A 16,375-nucleotide genomic window follows, 5' to 3' on the forward strand; every position below is an offset into this window, starting at 1 on the left:
CCCTCCCCTTGCCCCAGTCTTTTGAACAAAAAACCCCGTGTTCCCCCCCCCCCCCCCCACCTGGACTCTGTTATTTAACGCATTTGCATATTTTGCATCAACCTTTTACCATTTCTTTTTACAAAGAGAACCGCTGACAAAAGCTGACGAGAAGGGTCAAAGAGAATCGGGGTCCAGAGAAGCCAAACGGTAACCTCCCCCCCCTCCCTCTATCACCGCCTCTAACCGCGTGTGCCGTGCGTGTGCCGTGCGTGTGCCGTGCGCGTGCCGTGCGTGTGCCGTGCGTGTGCTCGCGTTTGCCCGTGCGCCCGTGCAGCCGCGCGCGTACATTCAATTAATGTGGCGGAAACGGCACGGAGAAGGGACTGCATTTTCCTTCCTTTGACATTGCAATGGCCAGATCACCTGGAATCACGCCCGCTATCGTAACATCTTGGAAGCCAAGCAGGTCGGAGCCTGGATAGCGGGAGTAGGCGGCAGCCGGTGTTGCTTTTGCGAGGCTACGTTGCCAGCAAAGGGCTGGGTAGGAAAATGTGTAGTTGTACTGTACTTCGCAGCAACTACTACACTCCCCGCCTTCACGAACCGGCACTGCGTGGGAGACCCTAGCCTTCTCGCGGCCCACATTTCCATTGTTACCTTGAACACAACGAATACGGTGGTCTGGAAATGGACGTCGTTCATTTTAATACAGATACGATGAGGAGAGATAAATGTTGAACAAAAGGCCCTTTTGAATGTAGCTGATGCTGACGATGGTTTAGCTGATGGTGAAGATGGTGGTAGTGGTGGTAGTGAGGCCGGTGATGGAAGACAAGGGCGGCGGTGGTGGTGCTGGTGGTGGTGGTGATCAAGAAACCGATCGAACGAGGTCTTTGAGTGTAACCAGCTAAAAATATAGAAGGACTCGCAAAGCCTGAAGCCCTCTTGTCGTCACTAGCAGACCTCGACATGGGAATTTAGCTCCTAAACACATTGCCATGATCGTGCGCACGAACAGAAAGAAATCAACCCACACCGACCGGCGTGGTGAAGTACAATCAAGCCAATCCCACCCCAATCCAAATGTCACGTCCACGCGACATTTAAACACACGTCAAAAAGAGCACTGCAGGCCAACTCCAGACATCCTTTATCCTCAAGAGATATTCCCGAAAAGCAGGTGACACATTAATTCGCAAAGTTTAAGAGTCCTCGCAGAAGCAGCAGATGTGTGAAATCCATTCAATCGCCGCACGGGCGCCGAGGACACACAACGGCTCCAGGAAGCACGCCGAGGTTTTACTGCTGTGCTATTTCTGGGCAGTGCGGTGGTATTCACAACGGCGCCTTTTTGGCTTGTTGTTTTAACTTATCATCTTCACAGTGAGCAGCTTCCATATGCTGCGGAATTGATAGAAGGCTCCAGTTGTATTTATTTATTTATTCCCCAACCCCCCCCGTGTCGTGATTTCGACACGGACGCTAGCAATCCCATTAGGGGTTAAAAGCTGTTTTGTTTAACAAGATAAAAATCTCATTGGGTTTTTTCATTCAACTTATTCGTCCGCTGGTGCATCCATTAAACTTGACCGCGTACGCACGCCTTACAAGGCAGCTCCATGAAGCGTGATTTATTACAGGTGGATATTTCATCCCACTGCCATGTAACCCACAGCCTTACAATGGCCTAATCTCACTCATCTGTCAGAGGACACTTATTTTCCGCTGTACAACCGAAAGGGGTCAGGAGTATTATTGTCGATTAAAGAACACCATCATTGCACCCCTCCCCCTGAGCTCCCGTTGCACTTCTTTACCATCGTACATAGCCAACCTCCTCTTGCAAATATGCTACTCGTGATCGTTGCCTCTACCGTGGTAGGGCAGTGAGCCCGAGGTGCCTCCAACCGGTCCCTCGTTTGAGGGTTTATCGCCCCGGGTTTGTTACGCGATCATGACCTGCGCTTCCCTCTTTGACGTCTGTGTTTTAGGTTCTTAAATTTGTAAAAAAAACGGCCATAATTTCTTGGCACTGCACGTTGGGCTAATCAGAATCTTGATTTATACTGGAGGAATCCGATGAGCTACAAAGCTCTTTTTCACAGATTAATAAAGAAGAGAGCCCAGATGTGCGTAGGCTACCTGCCGACTCGGGAAAAAAAACGATTTTGGAGCAGTGGGTTCAGACTCAAGAACACTCCCCCCCCCCTCTGGCGTGAATCCCAAATGCCCATTCTCCTGCAATGCGATTTTAAAAATGGCAACAACAAAAATATACACACACGGGCACTGCCGCAGACAGCTCGTATAACTGAACGGCCCCTTCTCTTGGATGCCGCCGGAATGTTTAAGCGGGAGATTTTGCAAGCCCGCTTCTCAATTATATAAAATAGAATACCCTCTCAGACACACACACACACAACAACAAAAAGCCCACAATGACGTCGTAAATGAACGCTATTAAATTATGTTTTCCATTGCAGTGACGTTGAACTGTGTATGTTAACGGACAAGTAAATAATACACTGACTGATGCGTCGATTTCAACACGAGGACATTCAGGCGTGCCACATTTTTCTTTAATTAAAATAATGTGTTGACTTAACATTCTGCCAAAGGCTGGTCACAATGAATGTCAAAGCCTACGACCATATTTACACATTAGGGGAGACTTTAAGGGGTTAATTAAGGTGCCACAGACCCGTACAGGATTTCAGTTTAATCTCTTATCTGCCGAGCTAAGCCCGATTGCCATTCCAGATACGTTTGCATTTTCTTTAATGCCACACAGGACTCCCTATACTATATTTCCCCCCCCACCCCCGCCAAACACAAACTGTCAGCAGTCAGGAATCCATTCAGGGCAAATCTAATTTCGCTCAATATTACTCAATACACTGCAGCATGTCCTTATGCAGTCTAAAATTACACATAAATCCTCGCACCAAATGCCAACGTCATAAGCAGATTTGAAATGAGTGCAACAGTGGTTTTGTCATTCATAGTTAGTATTCAATAATAGCAAAAACTATTTTTTCACTTTATTATTTAATCTATAAATTAACAGCTTCACGTGCAAATCTGTCAGTCGGTCATGGCATGTATTTGTGGAAGTATCACCATACAGAGTCAAGCGAGACCTATATATTTTTTTTACCACACAACGAAACGGGCACCTTCTATGGTACTGACAATGAGTTACGTGTGGACCCCACCACCTTTGAAATATTGCAAAGAAATCGTGACCCAGGTGGAGGATGTTGCTGCTGAATGGTACAGAGGGGGCAGGGCGGCAGAGGTCAGCGAGAGGCCTCCAAGGTGGAAGTGACAGGGCCAAAGGTCTACTTGGGCTGCGGCCAATAAATGAACGGGACATTGGTAATCTGAATAAGTGGTGTGCCCCCTGCCTGCTAAAGCGCGCTATTGCACTGACACTTTCTGACACCGTCCACATACCCGAGGTGCAAACATTGGCCACGTAGCTTGAGTAAATGATGCCGCCTATTCTGGCCGCCTGCCTGTCCGCTTAAGAACCGCGGGTACCTGCCAACTGGCGTGTCGCGGATGGCACGGTGACGACCCTGGCTGTAAGGAATAAAACGCTGCCTCCTGTCCGACATCCCCCCACCCCGCCCCCAAGTCTTCCTCGCCCGGCGCCAGCCAGAGGTCCGTCCTCACTGGCGCCGTTTGCGCCGCCTGCACCCTTGCCACAGAGGTCGCAACCGGGTACCCGATACCCGTACCCTACCCGATACCCGGCTACCCATACCCAGCCGGGTACGGGTACCTGTTTGCGACCCTGGTGCGGCCGGGTACGGGTATGGGTAGGCCGTGAGTCACTGGTGAGTCACCGTTTGTCAATCATTTCCCAACGTCTTGTCTGTTCTCACAATTCAAATTCCTAGAATCAACCCATCCGCGCCTGCAACATGGCTTCATCCCAGAGGTCGCAATCGGGTACACGATACCCGGCCGGGTACGGGTAGCCGGGTATCGGGTAGGGTACGGGTACCCGTTTGCGACCCTGGTGCGGCCGGGTACGGGTAAGGAATCAAAACCCGTTTGCGACCTCTGCCTTGCCGGCCCAGACCCCACCGGCGGTCACCTGCGTAGACTGCGGCGGCGGAGTCGTGGTAGGCGCCCTGCACGGTGCTCTCCGTCATCCACACGGGCCGCTCCTTTGCCGGGCGGCGGTCTTCGGAGGCGGCGGCGGCCGTGGCGGAGGAGGAGCCGCCGCGTCGCTCCGGGTCGCCCTGCTCCAGGCTGATGGTCACGTTCTGCGTGTAGAGGTCGTCGTACGTGGGGGCCCTCGCCGACCAGGCCTCGCGGGCCGGCACGAGGCCAGCGCCCACCGCCTGGCCGCGCAACCTGCGAGGTTTGGCGAGGAGGGCGGCAACGGTCAAGAGAGGGGAGGGGGGGCGAGCTCAGAGGGCGGAGAGCCGAGCTCGCGCCGTTGAGATTCTTATCTTCACAGAATGTATATAGCGCCTTGATCAAGGCGCTTTACAAAAATGAACAACGGTACAACGTGTGTGAATGTAATGTTGGAGATGAGTGAAATAGATGAGAGGAAGCTGTGGTTCAGCAACGGCGGTGGAAATGAAGGGGAGATGAAGGGGCTGTGGGGTGAGCTAGGGGAAAAGAAAGTGAGTTTTGAGTGGGTTCGCGAAGGTCAGCAGCACACCTGTGATCAAACCTGGTCTTGGGCCTGGTCACCAAAAAGACCAAAATGCCCATCATTTAATTTGGCTGAAATCCGGCTGTTGAGAATGGAAGATCTGTTCCAACTATCCCCGCTATGAATGTCGCTCATGTACAGAGCGGGTGGCCAAGTGTTGTTGTTTGCTATGTACGGTGCGAAATAAGTTCAACACAAAGAAACATATACGTGTGTGTGTGTGGCCTCGGTGTTACTCGAAGGCATCCCAGAGGTAGCTGTGATAATCGCTTCTGTCGGCCATTATCTAAGGGTTGCACTGCCCAGCTCCACGAGTAAAAGTGCATGCAAGTCCGTTCTCCGTATACAGCAAGTCTGCAGATCTCTACGTAAGGATAGCGGATCTAACGAGAAAGAGGCATGGAATAGAGGCAGGAGGAAAATAATCTTCCGAGGGAGGGAGGGGACCACTGGAGTCTAGGTATGTTGAACTTCTTTCCCACCATACGTAGCCAACCGTGCCCATCGGAGGTGCGGGGAAGGACAACAAAACTAAACACGAAAAAAGTGTGAGCGTCACCCACAGGTGCTTGAGAGCAGGGATGTCGCTGGGCTCGGGCTCCAGCACCTCGTGTGACAGGTTGATGTCCTCGGTCTCGCGCAGCAGGGCGTAGATGGGCTCGATCTGCTCGTTGAAGCGAGCCACCAGCGTGCGCGCGTCCTTCTTGGGCACCGCCGACTCGTCCTCCTCCACCTCCCTCCGGCAGAACGTGCACATGAACAGGCCTGCGGGAAGACGTCCACGTTTGCGGTTTGGGCGGGTGGGCACGGGCGACTAACTACATCGCCTGGTATGCAGCAGGAGTCAGGGTCGGGATCGAACTCACGACCTCCTGTATACCAGGCGAGGTAAATTTCGATTTAAAGCTTTCGTGACTGCAGGGATTCATCTTCTTGGTTCTTTCGGTAAAGTCACGTAGAAGGGAAGTAATAAAATAATAAAAATAAAACATAATAAAATAATTCTCACGACGTTTAGGCCACAACGCAAGCAGCCGTCCTCAGGTGAAGAACAGACGCTGTCTCCCCGACAGACCTGGTCTTCACCTGAGGACGGCTGCTTGCGTTGTGGCCGAAACGTCGTGAGAATTATTTTATTACGTTTTATTTTTATTATTGTAATACTTCCCTTCTACGTGACTTTACCGAAAGAACCAAGAAGACCAGGCGAGGTAGTTAACATCTCCTAGCCACCGTGATGATGATGAGAGAGACGCAAACCTCCAAATATACAGCAGGCGTCAGGGACGAAATCGAACCCACGACCTCCTGCATAGCAGGCGAGGAAGTTATCTCCTAGCCACCGTGATGATGATGATGATTAGAGAGAGAGACACTTGGTTGACCAATCATTTGTGGTCATGTGACTTCTGAAAAAGAGCTATTTAGCTCAGTGGGCCTTACCTGGTAAAATAACAAATAGTTTAAAATAGTTTTTTTTTTTATTCGGTGCACCGCTCGTGTTAATGTTGTGTTAAATGTAATAGCCATATCCACATGTCGTTGTCATCATCATCGTCGTCGTCACACAACAAGAACCAGATCGCTGGATCCTACGCAAGAACCTCCGGGAGTTGACCTGCCTCAAAAACATTGGCCCCCGTTAAATCAAATCTGCACGCTGCGCAGCAGATGGGCCCACAACATTAACAAGTCGGAATTCCACGAGAGAGATTGGCGGGTACCACTCAACAGCCCATCGACCACATTGTGTTGGACCGCTGTGAACTCTGAACATTTAATTGATTCATTATAGAGCAATCCAGCCATAAACAACAAGACAGGCCTGATCAAATACAATGATCCCCCCCCCCCCCATACAGCGTTGAACAGACTGTTGGGGCAAGTACTGTTAGCATGTAGCACCAATGAAGCGCCAGCATGGCATATGAGGGGGGAGAGTTGCCAACACCATGCCCGGCCGCCTTTGTCTCCCCACTGCTAATGTTTACACAGCAGCTGGACATCATTTCAGGCTCAGTCGACCTAGGTGAGTGCCCAGGATCAGTTGAAATATTCGCCACCGTTCTTGGTCGTGAGCGGGCATCGAACTCGGGTCGCCTCGGTTTCACAGTGCAGTGCGCTCACCGCCGCACCGCCGCTCCACGCCGGCTGTTAAAGCAGTAACGTACGATTTGTGAAGCTACCAATTAACAGCCATGCTTCCAACACTGGTGGCAGCTCACCATTACATATTTAAAGCTGGGCCACACGTACAGGCCTAAGACCCACACACGCGCGCAGGGGGAGGTCAGGCCACCGCCACGTCCCGACCTATTTGAGACGGACCTGCCGGGGGGGTAATTGGCGTCGAGTTTCAAGGGGCGGGCAAAGAGGATCTTTGGCAACACGCCGGTCGCCGCCACCTTTTGACGCCGGCCGTAGCCGCGGCGGTAATGCGACGCAAACCCGCAGCGATGGCCTGCGGACTCCAAGCGCCGGCCACGCAGACGGACCGCAATCTCTACTCGAGGATGCGTAACCAAGGGGTGGGTGGGGCTAGGGGGGCGGGGAGCTTTACAGACGCGACGTGCCCACGGCGCGGGAACGGACATTGTCGCTTCGTCACGTTTCAATTAGCGGCGGTGGCACAGGAGGGCATTCACGCGGCGGAGCGAGAGGCGATGCGCAAATCATCGATCGCGCCCGCCGCCGGGACGGACCGAGCGGCGGGCGGAGCAGACAAATCCGCTAAATCCCACGGTCGGCCAGGGCCAGGCTTCAAGGGCCATGTCCGATTCATAAGCCACGGCACAGCCGGCGCTCGCGAGATGGGGCGGGGGTGGGTTTTTTTTTGGTAACGATGGAAAAATGGGAATGATTGATGGCTGGCGGTGATGATAATGATGGCGATGATAATGCTGACTGTGCAGCCGGTAGGTTTGAGTACGTACACAATGCGAGTCGTTCCCATTAAGAGGAGCGCCAGACCATTTTGTGAAACGGTAAGTTACTCGACTACTACGATTAAATGTTGATTTGTAATGAGTTTTCTCCGACTTGTTATTGCAAACCCAGTCCATGTCATATATCTGCATCTGTCTCTCAGTGACTGTGCTCTTCTGACTCATATCTCTGCGTTTCCGTCTCTGATTACATATCCCTGTATCCATCCCTGTGTCTTTGTCTCTCGGTGTAGCTCTGTTTCTGTCTCCATGCATCGATGCATCTCCCTCTGTATCTGCATTTGTCATCCATATCAAATCTCCGCTTCTCTACGCATTGACAAAATATCATAAAAAGTTATGATTCGGCTTCAAAATTCTCCTGTGCAGGATCAATAGATGCTGTATTTGGTAATCGGCGGGATAGTCACATTTTTCGCGGGATAATGTTAACGTCGTAAACGTTGCGTTGTATGTAATTTACAAATCCGCCAGCTGTAGTTGTGTTTGGTTAAACGGAAGTTTAGTGATGTGGGACTTTAAGAGTTGCGTTGAAAGAAGCTGCAGTAGGCCGTCCAGGACCCAAACCAAATCCGGCAAGGACACGAAAACAATCCTTGAAGAAGGAAATTACATTTTGTGGTCTCCCTGCTCAATCGAGCACGGGACGGGCACTAACCAATTCCTTAAACGACCGAAGGCCAATCCCAGAAGTTCCACACAACAGAGGGTGTGGGTGACTCCAAAGCCACTGTTTGCCGTGGTGCAATGGGGTTACTCAACTTAACCCCCGCGTGTAGCGTTGAACCCTTATCGCCCGCAACCAATCTCGTCAGATCTCAGAAGCTAAGCAGGCCTGAGACTGGATGAATGCTTGGAAGGGTGATGCGTAAAGCAGTTTGTGACGGGGGGGGGGGGGCTGCTGTGGTGCTACGTGGTGGCCAGCAAACGGCAGCGCACTGCACTACTTCTAGCGCACCGCACTACTGCTACCACACACAAGGCTACGCCCTCCGCCTTCGCACACCTGCACTGACCCGCCACGGGGAAGTATGGCCGGGCAACCCGCACGAAACGCTCGGCACGGGGAGGGGCCCTCGTTCAGTGGTTGATTGACGAGAAGGGGGGCGCGTGCACGTCCCATTTCGCACCTACGATTAGCACGGTTGACAACGCAAGGTGCCAAAGAAGTTCAAAATACATACGTACATGTGAAGGGATGGTGGGCTTAAGTCGACCTTTGACTGGAATCAAAACGGGGTGGTGGTGGTGGTGGGCAGGGAGGAGCAGGGTAGCGGTTAAGGGAACCAAATTGAAAATGCCGGTGCCGAGTAGCGACCGGGAGACGCAGCGCTGGCGTTGTGGTGGAGTGATCTGCCGTGCAGCGCCAATAGTTCCCGATCTTCCCCGAGCAGTAACGCTGGGTGATAAATCACAGCAACCGCCGCCAGGAGAGGTTTAAGCGCCAATTCGGCGTCAATCCTTCAAAAGCCGCTCACTCGTATCGCCGAGACCTTTAAAACAATAATAAATAATACAAATCGATAGGTGCGGTGTTACGGGCTTGTCGTGCTCATTCTATCACTCTATTTTTTCTCTCTCCTTCTGCGAAACAAAAGGGGTTCCCGCACGCGGAGAGCGAGACGGTCCTGCCGCTACGGCATTCTACGTTACTCGGCCACAACCGTGAAAAGGGCAATTCGGGCATTGACGCACGGCGAAACAGCATATCCACGGGGCACGATCGCATGCCTTGTGTAAGACATTTTGCCACTGCAAGGTAAGGCGATGACAAAAAGGTGTTGCTCATCGTAAATGTTACTGCTATCACGAGATCGCCCGTGACCAAATCGCCCAGAATGCGCCAGAATGTCGCCAGACTTAAGGGGCTCAAGCCGGGGCTGAGCCTGGATAGTTGCCTGGATGGGTGACCGACATTCGCAGAAAACGGGTTGTCATAACAACTGGAGGTCACAAGAGCTTCCGTTCAATATTAACCTTCCCTTTTAGGTAACGTGTGGACTAAGATTAAAAGGACACACACGTATATATAACCCTCAAACGAACACCTCTCTCCCTGGATATCAAAGCGAACTCGTGCGTAACTATTCGTCATCATCATCACCCAGACCACTGCTTAATATCTAATTCAAAACTCAATGAAGTTTGCCAAATTAAAAGAAATCACACCGAAAAATGACTCAAGCATCGTCCCCTACTGGCGAATTAGGCTCCTCCTGGTCTCGTGATGTCTCACCTGGTTAAGCACAACAAACTCAACACTTCACAATAAACGTTTTTGGGTTAGATCGCGTTCTTTATAAATGTGTCAGTAACCCTCCAGCACCTGACACGGCCAATCAGTAAAAAAGTGTCCCGTTGACAAAAGACAAATAGTTCACTGCTTTAGCCCACCGGTGTGTTGAAGAGTGAATCCACAACATTTACAATGTTTGAGTACGACGTTTCGCTGGTAATTACATCCAGCATCATCGGGCAATTTGCCAGAATGATGAAGCCCTCACTTGCTCCCAGTCTTAAATAAAGCAGCAGGGTGACATCATCATTTAAATTATATTCATATTCTTGGTTCTTTCGGTAAAGTCACGTAGAAGGGAAATAATAAAATAATATAAATATAAAACAATACAAATTCTCACGACGTTTCGACTGCAACACAAGCAATCATCATCAGGTGTGAAATCCACAGGCAAGAACATTTGAAAAAAGTGGCGGTTTTTCCTAACGTCATCATTTAACTCATTCAGGTGCAGTGATTTGAGGGGGGGATTAGTAATCAGTCAATTGCTATGATTAGTAATGAGTAGTAGATTAGTAATTAGTTGTAATGTGTATTATTTAATAACTGAACCCAGTTACGATAACCACTCAGCTCCCACAAAAGTGGGGCGTGACGTCACGACGTCCCGTCAGATCTGGCTCTAATTGTATCGCTTGTTTCGTTACGTGTGTACACATATATATGAGCACAGCGTATTCCACTTACAGAACTTTTGGGGAGGGAATCTAACAATTGAAAAAATACTATTTTTTAAATCAATATCCCAAAGCTCGAAAAGTGTAGAGTGTGCGCAGCGACGCTGATTTCTCATCAGCTGTGTGTCTCCACGCGTGGTACAGAAACGTCACGCACGCCCAGCCTAGTCCCAGTTCAGTACGCAGCAGGAAACTACTGCAGCATGAGATCACGAGTACCGGAATCGGCTTGCCATTTCTTTTTCCACAGTGCACAGCGGTGGTTGTTCAATCATCTCTTTTGAGATTGCTTTCATAAAATAAAGAAATAACAAATGCTGGATACACAACATTACAAGCCGTATATATACGTAACAAATTGGACATTCGTGACACTTACGAAGTTTGTTAAGAAAACGGATATAGCAGGGCACCCCACTCCTGAATAAGCCGCCCGGGCATGCGTGGGACCACTGTGTACAGACATGCAAAGTCACCGTACACACACACACACACACAAGCCGCATGATCGCATTGTGCTCAAGCAGCCAGAGGTTCCGGACAGCCAAAGGAACCTTCAACATCCTCAGGGTTCAAGGTTCAAGCACAACACTTTAAACGCCAGCTCCCTATATCAAGGGTGGGCCAGTCATAGGAAACGTTGGACTAAAGTAACGAGCGTGAGTAGAAGCAATGGAGCACAACGCCGAATGAGTGAACGTGCGGCGTTTAATGAAGAGTCTAAAAGCAAACATCCGAGAGACCAAAAGTAAACTCTCTCAGCCCAGCCGGCAGTCGGCGGGTGGTAACCAGTGATGAAGCCTCAGAGAACCCTTTCAGTGGCAGCCATCCATCCGGGAAGGTGACGGTGCAATTTTTCATAACCCGTGCGGGCGTGCGGGGATGGGGAGAGCAATTTCATGGCGAACGCGAGGCTGAGAAGCAACGCAATTCCTGAACGCCTTGAGATACGTGGGGGGGGGGGTGTGGGGGACATTGATAAGACTTGGCTAGAACATTGCTTTTGAACCCCCTCCCCCACCCGAATTGGGAGTTTGTCAGCAGGCTCGGCGGCATTTCACCCGCCTCTTGAGTTCAGAGCACGGCACGCATTCCGCGTTCTAGCAGCAGCGCGTTCACCGCGTTATAACGGCAGCGCGGTCACCGCGTGATAAGGGAAGCGCGTTTCCGTGTTATAACGACAGCGCGTTTCCACGTTATAACGGCAGCATGTTCTGCGTTATGACAGCGCGTTTCTATGTTATAACAGCGCGTTCTACGTTATAACGGCAGCGCGTTCCCATGTCGTGCGAAAATCCTTCCCCAATGGAAGCACCGCGTTATAGCAAAAAACGTGTTAAACGAGGGGGTCACCGCGTGTTAAATTCGATTAGTTACAAATGAGGGCAAACCACATACTGTATACGACGCAAAAATAAATGACCTGAGTTACTGCATTCACAATCACAGCAGAGGTACCATTTACCATTCACACTCGTAAGGCCTAGAAGAGTTAATGTGCAAAAACAAAGACTTTTCTCTGCAGCTTGCCGCAGATGCATAGCTTATGCGGTCCAACGCAGGTTAATTGCTGGGGCCATGCTCCAGTCAATTAGATCCTGCACGTGAAAACTACTTTCATGATTAGGAGACCTAGCATGAAAGAATAAAAAAAGTTCGTACTTGTACAAAAGCAAAGCAAAAAGAAATGCATTCCAAATGATACTCTTGCAAACTATAAAGGAAACCAAATGCAGTTGCATTTCATTCATGCTGTGCTCCGTTGCGGATCTATTTTGGAATCTGTTCCCATTTATTTGATTTATTTCAAGATATTAGATTTCATCCCGCTGTGTCGATGTGTTGACATTTTGTGCCATTCAAAAGCATGATGAAACACACTTCATGATAATCCCTTGCAGCTATTCTCATGCCACAGAGGCAAATTTCATTCTTTCCCCCCACACCTCGGTATTTTTATTTCCTCCCTTGGCCTTCCGTTGTTCCCTAACCGCAGCCGGTACAAAGCCAGATGCAAGACAGAAGAAGCAACATCCCCCTGAGAGAAATACAATCAACCGCATGCAACCACGCGGTCGATAAAACGAGCCCTCGCTAAATGTGCACACTCCCACCATGACTGCTTCGATATCCACACAAACCCTGGAACACGGAAACGGCAGGGAGCACCCAGTATCTGGGTGGTACGTTCATGCCGCACGCTTCGGGTGCAGCCGTTTTAAAAATGTTTATTTTACGACCGGGGAATTTTTCACCGAAAGCCCAGCAATGATGTAATACCTTTTGGCATTACATCATCACCGGGTCTGCGAAAGAGGCTCGGCTTACGCTTCGTCACGCTCCGAGCACCTGGCTGGCCGTCAAGCCTGGCGCGTCATAAACACGCCCACAGCGGAGGCAGGAACGGGCTTCAAGTTGATTTTGTACAAAACAGGTAGAGAAGTCATAGAAGGAACCAGGATAGTATCATTCAAAGGATGAGAAACCAAATATGTAAACGTGCAGGCCAAGCGAGAGCGTGGCAGCAGCGCTCAAATTCACAACGTCGCGTTCATTTACGCGAATTGTGAAAGTATCCCACTGCACCCGATGCACGACAGAGTGTGCCAGCGGTAATGTTCCAAGAGATTATCATCGGCAAACGCTGGCGGAATTCATCATCGTTAACACGGCAGCTAGTAATCACCTCCCGCGCCTCGGCGATGATAATTTATATCCAAGGGAAGAGGGGGGCCTCCGGGATTAAAATTGCGCTCCCCCGAACATTGTTCCCACGCCAAAGCGTTCTGGCGGAGAAAAGCGCAGAGGGGGGAGGGGGGCTCCATTGTGTGCGCTCGCTCGCTAACTTGCGGTCGAGATCGGAGGGAGCGATTTCATCGGATAATTTAGGCTCTCTTCGCAATAATACGAGATGCCTCGCTGGGGCTGGCGGTGCTGAGGCTGGCGTGGCTGGCATGGCTGGCCGAGTGATCGAGTGTGTGTGTGCGCGAGCACAATGCGTGAAACTCCGAGAAGAACAAAAAAATACATATTTTGCCCACAGCAGCTGCCTCCGAGACCATACTATGGTCACGGCTGGTCGAATCGTGTTTCGTGAAAAGCAAACATCACGCTGTGCACGAAGAGCATTTATTTAGATTTTCATTTGAGAACCAAAACTAGTTGGATAAGGTTTTATTGTTAAAGCATTAACGTGTAATATTCCATCCACGAAAATAAGTTCACTTGAACATATAAACAAACTGGTGAATTTTAACTGATCTCCAACATTTTCGTTGGATGATAAACTTTCTTGAGTAATAACTTTTCACTTCAAAGCATCAACTCTTTCCACTCCAAGAGCTGTCAGATGGCACTGCTCATCAAAGTTGGTGACAGTTTATAAAAATAAGATTATCTTCTGAGATTAAAATGTGTAATATTCCACCCCATATATTCACGTCTGATACTTTGATAATGATTGCCATGTAAGCGCAATACTCCTTCAAAACGAACCAAATGTCCCAAATCTGAAAGGCAGTCTTGAGACTCAATGAGGCGCTCTCCAGCATACACAATTGCATACATTGGTAGTATTAGGTTTTCACCAACTAACTTTACTTTTCAACAAAATACTTTAATCTGGGTATTCTGCAAAAGGTAGCATTTTTGTCAAAAAAAATAATTACCCAGAAATCTCCCCATCTCCCAACGTTTATATCGGACTGTGTGTGTGTCTTGCCTTGTGGGGAGCGGTAGTGTAGCGGTAAGCGCGCTGCGCTACGAACCCGGCGACCTGAGTTACATTCCCGCTCACGGCCACCAACACCAGTGACGATTATCTGAACCAGACCTGGGCCTCTCCCAGCCTCAAATGATACCTGGTGCGATACGTAAACATAGCCACTGGGGTGACAAAGGGGGGACAACAGGACATGGTGCTGGTCACCCGACCCCTTGCATACCATGTGGGGGGTCCATAGGTGCTCGCTAACAGCACTTGCCCCAAGAGTCTGTGAAGGCTATATGGGGGATCTTTGTGTCTTGTCTATCTCCATCTCTGTGCGTACCCCTCTCTCGTGCGTTCAAGGTGGGGTGGGGGGGGGCTCTGCTCGCTGTCACGGCTCCCATGCCCTACGCTAACCTTCCTCCCCTTCACTGGCCGACTCGGCACTGCGGGCAGTTATAGTTACAAGGCTGCAATAGCCCCGTGGTGTTCAAAACTAATACTTGTAATCAACTTTGCTGGTTTTTGTTTCATTCTCCAGCCTCAACTCCACCAAATACAAACATTAAAAAACAGCTGGCATTCAGCAAGAATTCAGAGGCATAGCAAATATCCAGTGCTCCCCTATAGTTTTTTTTAATAGCGACATCACCGCAAGCACTCTTACATCCCCAGGAATCCCGCGGTCACAATTTTTACACATTCCTTTGCAATATAACCCCATAATGAGCCCCACTCTCGGGTCCATGACGAATCACGCCCAGGGATTTTTTTAAACCACGGCTCTCGCGGAGATGGAAAATCCGCATGTGGCGATGCGAAGGGTTGCCAAATACGTGCCACGTCACAGACGCCGACTACCGCCAAACACACCAACAACAGTGATCAGACCATGAGCACACACACACACCACACACACACCACACACACACCACACACACAGCTGCCACCGCACGACGCAGGCCTGTGGAGGCAGTGTACCACTCCCCTGCCGTAATTTCACCGCAGCAGATCGCCATCAGTAAACACCGCCGGTCACGATCTATCCACCGCTGCGCACCTCGGATTAGTACAAGTGAGAGCCCCAACAGGATGACGGCCTGAACCAGGTGAGCCACGAGCTGCTGCCTGACGGTGGTTGATGGTGACTGGATGCCGTGCGTGTGAAGCAGTGGGACACAGAGTTCTCGACGGCTTCCCGGTACAGCTATTGAGAAACGCCGCACAGACCGGGCGGCCCTGGTTCTGGGTTGGATGAGAAATTATACGTGTAACTGTTCCATCCTTTTCGATTTAAAGCTTTCGTGACTGCAGGGATTCATCTTCTTGATTCTTTCAGTAAAGTCACGTAGAAGGGAAATAATTAAATAATAAAAATAAAACATAATAAAATAACTATCACGACGTTTCGGGTTGGAGGCGCTCTTCCCCCTCCAACCCAGCTTAAATATACGCTGCCAAGCGTGGTGGTGTTCATTCAGACGCTGTCTTTCCGACAGACCTGTTCTTCACCTGAGGACGGCTGCTTGCGTTGTGGCCGAAACGTCGTGAGAATTATTTTATTATGTTTTATTTTTATTATTTTATTATTTCCCTTCTACGTGACTTTACCGAAAGAACCAAGAAGATGTTCCATCCATATGAGATTGCTTTTATAATTTCATTTGGGTTTTGTTTTTATTCACACCTGGACTCATTTTTATTATCAAAAAAGCATGGACTGGCAATTGGAACAAACGTTAAAAGGACCAATTTTACGGAATGAAATTAAATACCTCAATCGTGGCATGATGCCTCAATGATTCTTATTTTAATCTTGATTTGAAGCTTTCGTGACTGCAGGAATCCATACTCTTTGGTTCTTTCGGTAAAGTCACAGATTGGAAAGCGTGCTTTCCCAGCTGATGACGGACGCTTGTGTTGCGCCCGAAACGTTGCAGACGCAACGGAGAAGGGGGTTATTAAAATGGGACGAGAATTACTCGTCGGTTCGACGCGTAATTCGGGACTCCCCTCCCCCCGATGCCCTCCAATGTGGGCTGGAAGGCAAAACGTGCGGACATCGTTCAGTCTCCTTCCAAATTAGCG

The 16,375-nt window shown here is 49.8% G+C and overlaps 1 protein-coding gene across 1 annotated transcript in view; it reads right to left on the minus strand.

Annotated features, from left to right (window-relative positions):
• GTF2E1 (general transcription factor IIE subunit 1) overlaps positions 1-16,375 on the minus strand; it is a 38,751-nt gene that overhangs the window by 1,634 nt on the left and 20,742 nt on the right. The window contains exons 3-4 of the mRNA XM_061574630.1: positions 5,224-5,425; positions 4,088-4,350 (exon numbers count right to left, since the gene is read on the minus strand). Coding sequence (XP_061430614.1) covers positions 4,088-4,350; positions 5,224-5,425 — 465 coding nt within the window. The remainder of the gene's footprint in view (positions 1-4,087; positions 4,351-5,223; positions 5,426-16,375) is intronic.

Source organism: Lethenteron reissneri, chromosome 56 (genome assembly GCF_015708825.2).
Source record: "Lethenteron reissneri isolate LAM-NWPU_2019-01 chromosome 56, ASM1570882v1, whole genome shotgun sequence".
Classification (NCBI taxonomy): Eukaryota; Metazoa; Chordata; class Hyperoartia; order Petromyzontiformes; family Petromyzontidae; genus Lethenteron; species Lethenteron reissneri.